The sequence below is a fragment of the Myotis davidii genome, unplaced genomic scaffold (genome assembly GCF_000327345.1).
Source record: "Myotis davidii unplaced genomic scaffold, ASM32734v1 scaffold110, whole genome shotgun sequence".
NCBI lineage: Eukaryota > Metazoa > Chordata > Mammalia > Chiroptera > Vespertilionidae > Myotis > Myotis davidii.
Window position 1 is genome coordinate 2,120,949 of NW_006283436.1, and position 14,317 is coordinate 2,135,265.

The 14,317-nt window shown below is 36.6% G+C and overlaps 1 protein-coding gene across 7 annotated transcripts in view; it reads left to right on the top strand.

Moving 5' to 3' along the window:
- The window catches only part of EPC2 (enhancer of polycomb homolog 2), a 120,099-nt gene that overhangs the window by 72,789 nt on the left and 32,993 nt on the right, over nt 1-14,317 (top strand). For all 7 annotated transcript variants that reach the window (XM_006753593.2, XM_006753594.2, XM_006753595.2 and 4 more), the window contains exons 3-4: nt 6,083-6,228; nt 11,390-11,596. In XM_006753593.2, the coding sequence (XP_006753656.1) occupies nt 6,083-6,228; nt 11,390-11,596 (353 nt within the window). The remainder of the gene's footprint in view (nt 1-6,082; nt 6,229-11,389; nt 11,597-14,317) is intronic.

Sequence of the window (14,317 nt, forward strand, 5' to 3'; positions counted from 1 at the left end):
TTGACCGTCTGACCAGTAGCTATGATGTGCAATGACCACCAGGGGGAAGCTACTCAATGCAGGAGCTGCCGACCTGCGGTGACTTGGCAGCTGCGGTTCTCGGGTGATGCACCCGGAACCAGAGAGGAGGGAGCCTGATTCTGGGCTGTTTCACCCGTGAACCGCCCTCCCGCAATCCGGGACCCCTTGGGGGGATGTTCGAGAGCCAGTTTTGGCCCGATCCCCTCAGGCCAGGTCAAGGGACCCCACGGGTGCATGAATCCATGCATCGAGCCTCTAGTATATTTATATTTAAGAAGTAACAATTTTTAATTCTCACCTGGAGGACGTTTTTTTAAAATTGATTTTAGAGAGAGGAAGAAGTGGGTAGAGATAGAGAAAGAGAGAGAGAGAGACTCCCCCAGTGCTCTGACTGGGCATTGAACCCATAACCTTTAGGGTACAGACAATGCTCCAACCAACTGAGCCCTACCAGCCAGTAAAGTAATCACTGTTTTTAAAGAATTTGGGGTTTGCTTGTTTGGCCTGCTAGAGGAGATAATCAATGTAATCTGTGGTAAAAAGAGGTGCAGATGGAATTGTATAGGTGTTTCGAAGCAATAAAATACCTGAATCTGTAATCAAGTTCGAAGTTTTTGGATGACAAGATAAATGTAGGTAACATCAGAAAACTTACAGTGCTAGTGCAAGTCTTTGCCCTGGTCTGATTTAACATACTGTAAGACCTGTCAATTCTCACTATTAATTTTTCTGTTTCCCAGTTTTTCTTGCCCCTTCCCCTGCCTTGGAAGCTATGGTACTGCCTTTTGTAGAATAGCATTAAGAACGTAGAACCAGAGGTGATAGGTGGAGGAACAAGGGATGAATACGATTAGTAGGTGTGTAAAGGGGGAGAAATGGGAGATAATCTGTAATACTATCAACAATAAAAAATACATTAAAAAAATAAGACATTGACTTTAAGTATTTAAAAGACTCTTGAAAAAGATTGAATAAAGTCACATAAATTAAAATGTTTTAAAATTTGAAAAAAAAAGAAAGGTGTGTAAAAGATGGGCATACAAAATTTGCATAGATAGCCATGACCTTGAACTTTCGAAAACTTGTGTTTAACTTAGAAACTCAGTATACTGGCTTAACTCTGCTCAACATTTTTAAAACCCTATCTTCCTCTAAAATGTCTTCTAGTCGTGATAAATCAAAGAACTTACATGCTTATATGCATAGCCCATGGGCACGGGCAATAGGGTAGGGAAGACCTGGGGGGAGGGGGCGCCTGGAAACCAGGGGGAAGGAGGCAAAATGGGAGATATCTGTAATACTATCAATAATAAAAAATATACTTTATAAAAAAATAAAATGTCTTCTAGTCATATCAGACCCCTGGTTTTATTATTTGTTAGTCTGTGGACTAAAAGCAGATCATTGACTCACTATGTGAATTTACAAATACAACATCACTTTAAAGATAGAATAGTACTTTTTAGTGATCTACATAGTTTAGGGGTCCACATAATCTGTCATTGAATTTGATGCAGATTGGATTTTTTCTTATATACAATATTTACAGGCACACGCAAACCCACAGGCATCACAGAATGCCCTGCATAAAATAAAAACCACCGAAGCAGAGCAATGTCTCCTGTCCCTGGTTTGGGGACTGCCTTTCCCTTGAGCCTCAGCATTCTCCCCATGGACTATTTGGGGAATGTATTTCCTAGGCCTAGAATTTTTGTTTCCCATCCTTGGAAAGTTCATGCTCAACCTCCCATATTGGGAGATGTGTCGCACTCCCTGAAATCTGCTTTGTCCCTCTCTGGCCATTTCTTTTGCGGGAGAACGGGAGTGCAGATCAGAACTCCGCACTCACTTTATGTCCCAGACCTTTCCCAATGACATATACCCAACCTCCAAGGATGTCCGGACCATCAAGGCACTGCTGACTTCTCCCTGAAGTTTTTGTACCTTCGTCTATGCACAGTTAGTTACCTGGTTGCCGCGGTTCTCTTTCCCGGGCCCTTCCCGTGTTGCCGATTAACTTTCGGTCTGGAGTCTGTTGCCGGCTTGGAGTGCCATAGGTTTCCCTCTCCCAGAGGCCACCATAATGAAATGGTGGAGTGCACCTCCCCTAGAGAGGGAGTCCAGATGACTATCTCAAGAGGCGAAATCCCAGACGAGCCCCCAAATTGTTAGAAATGCTCAACAAGAATGAAACAAACACTCAAAAATGGCTCAGGCAAATTTACTTCTGGGCACAAGGATGCAGTTGCCGGCTGAAAACCATGGGCAAACCGCCTGGATTGGATTTTTTAAAGCATACTTGTGAGTTATTGCTAATCATATAATCAGTATATCAAGATAAAGAAGAAAATTTTATTTTCAGGACTATTTTAAATGAATCATACTTATAAAATAATTTCTATCATTTCATGAATAGTTATAACTTCTCTCATTAACTCTATTTTGTACGATGTGATACAAGTTAAATACAATAACATTTTTACAGATTTTCGAATGTAAGACTCATTCAGAGATAAAATATTACCAACGATATAGGGTGGTTGTGATAATTTATTATATATAAAGCCCTTTGAACACTGCTAGGCCCATATTAAGTGCTATATAAGGTTAGAAGTGTTAGGTAGCATTTATTTTTATTTTTTATAAAGTGGTACAGTTTTACTAAACAACCATAGTTCAGATATAATCAGTTATTTTTGCCTTTAAATAGTTTATGTCCATCAGTACTATCTATTGTTGAGTGGGTGATTTTACTAAAATTACATAAATACACACATCTGTTCCTGTTACTGTGTTATAAATTAACTTTAAGAATGCTATGCTGAATCTTAGAATGCCAGGAATTTCCACACAGTATGAATATGGGGCATTCATTTATACATTAATATGTAGATAATCCTATATAATAAAAGCCTAATAAGCAAATAGACCAAACAGCAGAGTGACTGGTCACTATGAGGCACACTGACCACCAGGGGGCAGAAGCTGCCCACAGGCCCCAACTGGTGGCAGCAGCAGGGAGCAGGGCTGGCGAGTTGGCGGCACCTGGCCAGCAAGGCAGGTGCCAGCAGCATCCCCCCAATCGCCCTGCTGGTTACCCCACAGATTGGCCCTGATCTTTGGCCAGACCTAGGGACCCTACCCATGCACGAATTCCGCACACCAGGCCTCTAGTCTTTAAATAACCTGTTGGTGATTGGTTTCTCTTTCATTGCCTGGCGCTGACTCTTGATATGTGATTTCAACACACACTTTGTGGCACTTTAGGGTTTTTTTTCTTTAAATTTTATTAATACATACACATGCGTAAAATCCTTTATTTTTAAATCTTAAAGCGCTTTACATTTAAAATAAAGGGGACAGTATAAAAGGAACAAAAAGAAATTTAAAATTATCCCCCCTTTCCTTGAACTCCTACTTAAAATTCTGTTACCAATTGGGGTTACCAGTTTTTCTTGTCAATGCAGAAACGATTTTAAGGTTAATGAAAATGAAAGTAAAGCCAAATGGGGTTTAGAGGAGCAGGCCAGTCAAGAGAGACAATGGCCCCGAACTCCTGGGTTATATGGTTTAAAAGAGAAATATTCTGGGTGGAGACTTTCATTTGCATTCATGGATGACTGACAGGAATGTTTACATGACTATATTTCTTCTGTGCATCTTACCCATAATGCATACAGAAAACCCCGGGGCAGAGTGTGGGGTGGGGGTTAATGTCAAAACCACAATGCAAATTTTATTATAATTAGTCCAGAACCCTAGTAAGGTTGCCTTGAGGTCATGTTGTTTTCCTCTGAGCTGGTTCCCATCCTGGCCATTAGTGGTCTGCTGGCTGCTGGGTCACCAGTAGAGAGGCAGTCTGAAGGCAATGTGGTCTGACCCCTGTTTGGGACCCCAGGGCAGGCCCCACCCCAGCAGCTCATGTCTAACTTCCTACCGAACAATTCCACTTCTACAGGAGAACTACTACCAGTATCCTGTAAAAATATTCCTTGCAACCCTGGCTGGTTTGGCTCAGTTGGTTGGAGTATTTGTTCCTTACACCTAAAAGTTTTGGGTTCAATTCCTGGGCCAGGGCACATACTTATATTATATTGCAGGTTTTATCCCTGGTTGGGATAAAACAAGCAATGGACTAGAGAAATAAATGATGGTTTGTAGATAAACTGAAGCCCTGACATTAAGTGATAATGACGTATGAAATGAAACCAATCTTTATGAGCATTAAGTAAAAAAAAGTGAAGGTACAGTCCTAGCCGGTGTAGCTCAGTTCATTGGGCATTGTCCTTAGACCAAAAGCTTGCTGGCTTGATTTCTAGTCAAGGCACATGCCCAGGTTTTGGACTCAATCCCGGGTGCGGGGATCAATGTCTCCTCATATCGATGTTTCTCTTTATCCTTGGGTGGAGATGCAAAATAATAAAAATAATAACAAAATATTCTTTGCCTTTATAAGATTATACACACTCATACACTCCTTCCTCTTTTAAAAACATAGCTTAGTACATTATACAATATTCTGTACCTTAAGCCCTCTTCCCCCCTAGTATTTTTATTGAGTTTTAGAGAAAGAGAAACATCGATATGAGGAGACATTGATCCCCGCACCCGGGATTGAGTCCAAAACCTGGGCATGTGCCTTGACTAGAAATCAAGCCAGCAAGCTTTTGGTCTAAGGACAATGCCCAATGAACTGAGCTACACCGGCTAGGACTGTACCTTCACTTTTTTTTACTTAATGCTCATAAAGATTGGTTTCATTTCATATGTCATTGTCACTTAATGTCAGGGCTTCAGTTTATGTACAAACCATCATTTATTTCTCTAGTCCATTGCTTGTTTTATATTTTTTACTTCTCATAGTGTCACATCTAAAACTCTTATTTCTATGTCTTTGTCTCTATGTAAGTTTATCGGATGAATTCCTGCAATAGAAACTAAATGTAAATATCAATTTATAATTTCCTTGTCACAGTGTTTGAGAAGGCATCCTTCCCCCATACGTTCCAAAGTAGTTTATCACCAAGTTTTGGATTGTAGTCTGTCTAATGAGTAAAATATACTACTGTTACTGTATTTGTACTTATTTAGTCGGGTTTATGATTTCTGAGCTTTTACCTGCCCATACAACATTTTTTTCCCTTGCATTTTCTTATAATATTTTAATGTGTTTTATTTTTTACTATAAAATTTGATGAATATATCATTTGTTGGTATGACTGGCAGGAATCAAACTTAATTTTTTTTAAATATATTTTATTGATTTTTTACAGAGAGGAAGGGAGAGGGATAGAGAGCTAGAAACATCGATGAGAGAGACATCGATCAGCTGCCTCCTGCACATCTCCTACTGGGGATGTGCCCGCAACCCAGGTACATGCCCTTGACCGGAATCGAACCTGGGACCTTTCAGTCCGCAGGCCGACGCTCTATCCACTGAGCCAAACCGGTCAGGGCCAAACTTAATTTTTTAAAAATATATTTTGATTGATTTTAGAGAGGAAGGGAGATGGAAAGAGAAATTATGAGAGAGAATCATCGATGCTGCCTCCTGCACGCCCCCCACTGTGGATCAAGCCCACTACCCAGGCATGTGCCCTGACCAGGAATTGAAGTGTGACCTCCTCGTTCAGTAGACACTCAACCATTGAGCCACACTGCCTGGCCAAACTTAATTTTTTAAAGATCATTAGTCCATTGTGCCAGCTCCTCCCCTTTTAAATAATCGGTTTTGTCCTTAATGATTTTAAATGCCATTTTCATTATATTTTGTATTTGAGTTTATTTCTGTATTCTTAATTTTGTTTCATAACTTCTCATTGGGCTACTAAATTAACATGTTGATAAATATGTGTCATTTTTGCTATTGCTTTTAGTAAACTTTAAAACATATATGAATTAAAATTTTATATTTTCATTGTTTCCGTTGTCTTTGAAGCCAGTTTATAGATGTCTGCTCATGAGCTTGTCTTTGGTCAATGCTTTATAGTTTAAGAGTATTCTGTTGGTCATATGTAAACAATTTCTCCTGAATTTGAACACTTTTTCTTTTCTTTTCTAGCCTTTAATCTAGACAACGAGCAACCAGATTATGATATGGATTCAGAAGATGAGACCTTATTAAATAGACTTAACAGAAAGATGGAAATTAAGCCTTTGCAATTTGAAATTATGATTGACAGACTTGAAAAAGCCAGTTCTAATCAGGTACTGTACATTGTAAAAATGTCTTTTGTCTTATAATTAATCCAATTAGTAGCTTTATTTTACATTTTCTTTAGATCTAAAAGTATATTGTATTGCGTTTTACTGTCTTTTGAATTTCTTTTCCTCACATCCTAGAATTTCTGTTTATAATATTTCTTGAACTGAATATGAATACTTAAGCATAATTTCTTTTTGTGGTAGTGTAAAGAGTACTGTTCTGACATTTTTATTGTTGGGATATAAAATAATACTAGTTACAATATTATAATATCTTCTTGATCCTTTTCATAGGGTTATGTTTTTGGTGCTTCAGTAACTAAATTTGCTTGGTTGGGTCTCTAAGACAGACATCTCATACCAAATCTTGCTCAGTTGCTCAGATTTATATTAAGGTACTCTTACTATTTTAAATGTATTTTAGTTTTATTTATATATTAAAATTTTAAGTGAAGGAAAAATTATTCATAAAGTAGTGAATTTTTCTTAATGAGACAGTCTTTATTTGGTATACAGAATTTAAAATGGTATGGTCTTTCTGGAAAGTAGCATATGTCAAGTATAAAATGTTTATACCTTTTTGGTAATCCTACCTCTAGGAATTATTCTCAAGGACAATAATTAGTGAAAATATCAAAGGTTTTTAAATAGTGATGTTCAGAGTAACTTACAGTCTTTATTGTGGAATATCATACAGCCATTCAAAATTATTAGTTCATTTTATAATTTGCTATTTCAAAACCAGGATACAGAAATGTTTAAATGGAAATGAGTTTTATTTAAAGCCTTTACATTTATACTTGTGCATAGAATAAAGAACAAGAAAGTCCAACAAAATGGCAGTAATGATAATATTTAAGTGATGGACTTATTGGTAATTTTTTATGTTTTCATTCTGTTTTTCTGTTTTCCAATTTTACTATAATCATGTGTTGCTGTTGGAATTAGATTTTTTTAACTATCTTTTAAAACAATTTTTGATATACCTCTGTGATATATTAATATGCTAATTGTTATTAAAGTAGTACGAAGTTACAGATATAAATAAACTTTTAAAAACTTTTATAAATAAACTTAAAACTTTTCACTAGTTTACTCATGCAAACATTTTCTCAACTCCCAACTTAAGTCTCTTGAATTCCTGAGGCATTACCAGCTTTCAGAACATTACTAAAAACTTTTATATTGTAAAGTGACTTTGCTCATATTTAGCCTTTCTACCAATCTCCCCCTCCCATCTTAATGGAAAGTAAAATCTAGTGTACTATCCAAAGAAATACATTGAAAACTGAATTTTTAAGAAAATGTCTCTCTTGTTTTTTAATTGGAAATGTGTTTTAGTTATCAAATTGATATTCATAGTAATTAATGCTCATAATTTTTATAGGATTTTGATCACTGGCATCAGATATAGTTTCAATTTTTCTTTATATACAAATTTCCCTAGCAATCTTATCATCAGAAACCTTCACCTCTCTGTTCTTTAATATGCTTTTCTTCAGTCAGTAATATTTTTTAAGTGCTCAGGTGAACAGGAGAGGTGACAAAAGTTCTCACCTTGTGGAGCTTATTTTCTAAGTAGGGACAGGATAAACAAAAAGCATGTAGATAATACAATTAACTATATACATACATCAATATTATTCTATTTTAGTTCTCTTTGCTCAGTGACAAGCTTCTAGGCTCTAAAGCAACTGGATAGGCTCAAAGCATGATAGTTACCCTCAACTCCAGATAATCCTATATTGTATTCCTTACCTCTCCCGTGACTCAGAACTCAGGATCATATATATATTTTTTTTAACTCCTTTCCTTTAGTCTCTTAAGTTTCTAATTCTGATTCTTCCTTGTGTGTATTCCTTGAATATTTCATTTTCAGTTGTTTCTTCTCTCATTTCTTTGCTCTGCCCCCAAATTCCCTGCCAAGAGTCCCTATATTTGACCCTTTCTTTCTTAATAAACTACCACCTATGCCTCTCCTTTTTCTGTCACTGTTAAATTTCCAAAAGATTAACCACCACAATCTATTTCAGTTTATAGAAATTCTATAAGGTCCACCAGTGAGTGACCTTCTAAATTGCCATCCAAGAGTTTCTTCTCAGCCTGTACCCTACTTAATATCTCTGGAGTATTGGATGCTGTTGACCTCCACATTTCCTGGTTCTTGCCGTCTTCATCTCCTCATTCACTGCTCCTCTACATATTATTTTTGCTATTCTCTTCAGTATCTGCCCTATGAATTTATTATTGTATCTCAAACTACTACTGCAGGCCCTCTTACATAGTGTTCTTGTGACTCTGACCTGCATCTTAACTGCACTAATACCCAGTTCTAGAGTTTTTATATTGTTCTCTTATTGTTTAATTTGTATTTGTGTTATTTTACCTCTTTGGCCATATTGTAAGTTTCTTTAGGCTGTGGATTTATCTTAAAATTTGTTTATCTTCCTCACAAACTATAACCCAATGAGTAATTAATTATTGACTACTTATTGTTTAATTGAATAGTTTACTAGTACATATAAAACAAAAACGTTTAAATGTAATTTATTCATTTGTGTATTTAACATGTGTTCATTGAAATTGCTTGATCATCAGTTTTGTATATAAACAAACTAAATGATCCTCATCCTCATGGAGCTAGTAGTCTAGAAGAAAAGGCCATACAGTAGAATAATTTTTAATCTCCCCAAAGTAAGTAAATCAAACAACTCAGACCTGTCTTGGAAATAGTAAATTTACCCCAGATGCTTTGCCAGTGAAATACTGTTTTCTACTGCTTTCTAGTAGACAAAATGCTAAGTGGCAGAACTTTTTGCTGAGGTTCAAAAATAGTAGAATTCTGATTTTGTGGGGTTTTAATCATGTGACATAATTTGAGACTACTTTACCCACACATAGTTTTTGCCCACTCAGATTGATGCTGTCACCAATGATAATGGTGATAGTGATATTAATTGCCTTAGAATTGCTACAGATAATTTAACAAAATGATTAAAACCAAGATTATTCAATAAAATAAAAAATTTGCTATATAATATAAAAACCAGTTGACTAAGAAAATACAGTTAACACTAGAAAAAATTGTCAGGATGTTCAACTGTCAATTGTATATTGAATTCTTATGACCTGAAATACAAAGAGGGTAATTAACGAGGAAGAAGAAAATTTCTAGCAGGAGCAAGAAAGCATCAGAGGCAGTGTTTTAATCCCCTAATGCCTCTTGCAACAGGATAGTGTTATTTTGATAGTATTGTTATATAAGAAACTTACTACTGCTCTGCCGGTTGACAGAAGAATTCGATCCTTCTCCCCAGTCTAAGATTAGATTAAGTTTTTTATTTACCGAGTGAATGTTATTAAAATTTATCAGAAGCAGAATGACCAAACAGCTCAAGCACGTGTAGCATAATCACAGCTGTTCCCATGGTCCCCAGAGCACATGAGAGCTGCTAATGATGCTGTGATGCTGTCAGCATGAGGGGGAATTTCATTACATCCACAAAGCTTGATTCTTACTCTGCCACTGTCCTTGAGACTTTGGAGGCATATATCACCATTCCAGAGAACTTCACCCACAGTAAAAAAGAAAGTGTCCGTTTAAAGTTGATGGTTGGAAATATTGATTCTTTTCATTTGGTCTCATGTTCCAGCCTCTGGCCCTCCACTTTAAAGACCAAATTGCTCAGCTTCTCAGATGCATTTAAGCTAACTCAACTGAGACCTTGAATAAACTAAAGAATGGACACTTAAAGTTTTAATGCACTTGTTACATGGACTAGAATACTTGAGTTTACATTGTCAGTGTATTTTCTTCCTGTGGCCAAACTACCTTGGCAGCCAAATTATATAAGAAACCAACTAATGAGCCCTAGTAATTCTGTCATAGGACTGGAAGTCCAAGTGGTCATTACATTATTCCATGAAGTTAAACCAATGTAAGTCAGATCATATCAGAAATTTATTTGATGGGTCATGCCTTCTTCAGATGACTTCATAAAAGCAACAGATCAGTTCATATGTGGATCTTATAATTTGAGTGAGAAAATTTTTGCCTTTCATATCCAAGTTTTAAGGAAACATTTCTTATGAGATATCAGAGATTTTAAAATTAATCTCTAAAATGATAGAAGTAAAAAAATTGAGATAACATCCTTCAGTGAGGCTTTCCAGCACTAAAACTCCTCCATGATGTTTTTCTAAAATTCACTGTAAATGGGTAAGTGTAACCCCAAGTCCATTTTGCTAACATTGATTGGCCTGATATTATAAGGAAACAGATGTGACCTAGCAAATTTTTACTAACATTAGTTTGAGATTTGTTCTCATTATACTGGCTGAAATACCAATGTCAGAATTCCTAGAGAAACCATCCTAGGACACTGTCATGTAACAGACAGAACGAGTGTTGAGAACAAAGATTCTCTAGTATATAACCAGCTTGGATAGAGGAATTGCTTTTATCTGTAATTGGTACAAGAAATTCGAAATTACATAGTGTTGAAACTTCTGGAAATGTGCCAAAAATTTGTCCTTTTACAATTTTGAAACAGGCATTATATATTTAGCTGAAATATGTTAGGGCATAAGGTTGGGCAAAAGTAGGTTTACAGTTGTGAATACATGAAACACAGAGTTTAATTCTTGTATTACTATTGTGTTGTTTTCCATATGAACAACTGTAAACCTACTTTTGCTACACCCTGTATTTATCTTTTACTTTGGAGAGGGAGAAAAAGAAACCTGTATCTTCTAGTTTCTGTTGATAAATACACAGAAAGAAGTTAGACTATTGAAAATTGTTAGACCCTCAAGTGTGTAGAATCATAGAATATTAGAATTTTGAAGGACTTCAGTTGTCTTCTAGTTCAAGACTTACCTGAGGCATAAATCTATTGTAGTCTTCCCAGCTATCATTCATCCAAGCTTCTTAAATATTTTAAGTGGGTGGTACTCCCTACCTATCAGGGTAAAATATAAATTTTCAGATAAATCTCCTATTAATAAATCCTTTGTTTGATTGAATTGTGTTTTCTGCCATCGTGATATCTGATCATAATTGTTTTATTTGACATCACATTTTTTACCAAATATATAATTTTAACTTTTTTGATTTCTCTTTTTCAAGCATTATAGTTGATTATTTGTAATTTTTTAAATTTAGCTTGTAACACTTCAAGAAGCAAAACTGCTGCTAAACGAAGATGATTATCTTATTAAAGCCGTATATGACTACTGGGTGAGAAAACGTAAAAACTGCAGGGGGCCATCCCTCATCCCCCAGATAAAACAAGAGAAAAGAGATGGCTCTACTAACAATGACCCTTATGTTGCCTTTCGGAGGAGAACAGAGAAAATGCAAACTCGAAAGGTAATGTGCAAACTGGGATTAATTGAATGTACCTTAATAGAATTTAAGACGTATTTTTTTCTGCTAACAATTGAATAATTTTCAATACTTTGAAAATAAAGAGACAATAATGGTATTGTTGAACTTTATGTTAGAAATCCCGCTCTTCAGTAGATTCTATTGACCAGTTGTGTACAGTTTTTACCTAATCCCATGCCCCTTATAAATCTATTGATCAAACCATTTTAGACCTGCAGTTGAAGTGATATGAGGAATTATATGTCTTTATGTACCTTGGATGTTTTGATTTCTTCAGTAAACTATGACAGTCTGTACATATCCTTTATTTGGGAAGCCCAAGAACTCACAGTTCCTTTGAAACCATATTCTAATCTTTGCAAGTAAAAATGGGCTTTACTGCCTCTAGCTACGATACGATCGTGGCAAGTAGGGAAACATTCATTTTCAAGCCTGTTATGCCAACAGTCAAAGGTAATACAGTGGGATCTTTTTCTCCTTTTCTGAGTTGTCGGGTGTGTCAGATTTCAGGTTGATAAACGTGTTCCCAGCTGGCAAGTTCATAAGCAGTAGGAGCCAGATTTTTAAGTAAGAGGTCTCATGCTGTGGAATGACATGGTATACAGGAAAGCATTATTTCAGAGGAGTATTCACTACCTTCCTTTTCTCATAATTAACAGTAAGAACCACACATGGTAACACATTCTCTAACATTGGAAAATATTAAGAACATATAAATGTAAAAACCGTAAGGAATTATAATTGGAGGCAAAGCATTTTCTGTGGATTTCTGTTTCTCCTAACATTGAAAGCTTGTCCTCATCAGCTGTTAGTATAACAGCTGGGAAGCTTAACAGCTGCCAGGGATAGTATAGTTTAGGAGAAACTCACCTACTGGTTAACAAGCAGAGTTATATAACTTTTTCTTGGATTTCCCAAGTGTAGATGGCATTCCCTAACCTGAGCTGAGTTTTCAGTTTGGTGTTTTAGTTCTTAATTAAGGAAATCTAAGATATTTTATGAAGATTTAGTGCCTTAGAAAAGACTAGAATGAGATAAATTTGTAAATATTATAAAACTTATAGATTATTGGGCATGAGGAAGGAAAGGTTTATCTAAATCATTGAAAGATTTGAACTGCCAGTTGCTTTTAAAAAGAAATATAATTAATTTAGATATAGTGCAAAGCATAATCTTTTAGCATTTTCTTGAAGGAAAAGCATAAGAAGTATTTATTACATTTTAAACAATATTCTAACTGTTGAAATATATTTTATTCTTAAATAGGTTAAGTTAACTATTTTCTAATCAGTATTGAGAATTGCTTGTAATGGTTTCTTGTGTTTATTTGCTTTACCATTGTGTAATAACTAGTCCAGCTTTTTCCTGAACTCTTAATTCCAATTCCTTCTCTTACCTGTGGTGTGGTTTCTTTTCCAGTAGTCTTTTTATTCCTCTCTGTTTTCAGTTGTGGGACAAAAGACTATTACCCTTCATGCATGCTGTTGCTGGTAGAAATGTTGCAGTTTCAAAATGAGAAAGTTGGGAAAGCAGTTAACAATGAGTACTCCCACCACCCAACCCCAGCCCCAGGTATTTAAGAGGTGGGCAAGCATTGGGATATGCCAAAATGAATACAGCTAGCAAAGATCCTCTGCTTCCTTCTCTATTGCCACAAAATGCAAAGACTAAAAGTAAAGACTTCAGAAATACTTTCTTGGTACTCTAAAATTTACTTTTAATTCACCAAACTAATATTTAATTTGGAAATATTTAAGTACTTTAGGCCATTCTTAAATGAGGTAGTCTTAAGACAGCAGCAAGTCTAAATGTACTGATTGGGAAATCTTGAATCCCAATATACATTTAATATGTTTAACCCCAGAGAAACAACTGTTAGCATCTGTGCCTTCTCTCCTCCCTCTCTGTGGACCAGAAGAAGCAAGACAAACAGGAGAGGGAAGTCTCATGGTAGTGGTTGTCAGTCTAACTGCACATAACAGTCACCTGTGAATTATCCTTGGTTATAAAAAGATCTACAGTTAATTCTAAAGTGAAGCAGTTTGAGAACATTTTCCCAGAGATTTGGCAGTAGGTCAGAACTATATGTTACTGGAATAGGAAGAAGGAATTGGCCTTGAACAGAGACACTTGTGAAGAAGAACAGAGGGAATGAGTGGGTTTGAATGTCGTGGGTAGGGCCATCTTAAAAGCATATAGAAAAGGTGTCAGTATGAACTCATGGACTTTAATACAGTGGGGCCTTGACTTACGAGCTTAATTTGTTCCGAGACCAAGCTCGTTAAGGAGCTCGTTAACTCAAATTACTCTGTCAACTCAATGCAAAAAATGGGCCGAGAGACAGCTGGTATCTCAAAAAATTCGTTAGTCGGGGCACTCGTAAGTCAAGCCCCCGCTGTATATTGATGCAGTTAGATATAGCTCTGTGCATGTGTATAGCTCTAATATATATATATATATTAGAGGCCCGGTGCACAAAATTTGTGCATGGGGGGGGCAGTCCCCTCAGCCCAACCTGCACCCTCTCCAATCCGGGACCCCTTGGGGGATGTCCGACTGCCAGTTTAGGCCTGATCCCGGGCTGCTGGCTCCTAATCGCTTGCCTGCCTGGTCGCCCCTAACCGCCCCCCCCACTGCCGGCCTGATGGCCCCTCCTGTCTCTTCATGCTGGCCTGATCACCCATAACTGATCCCCCCCCCCCA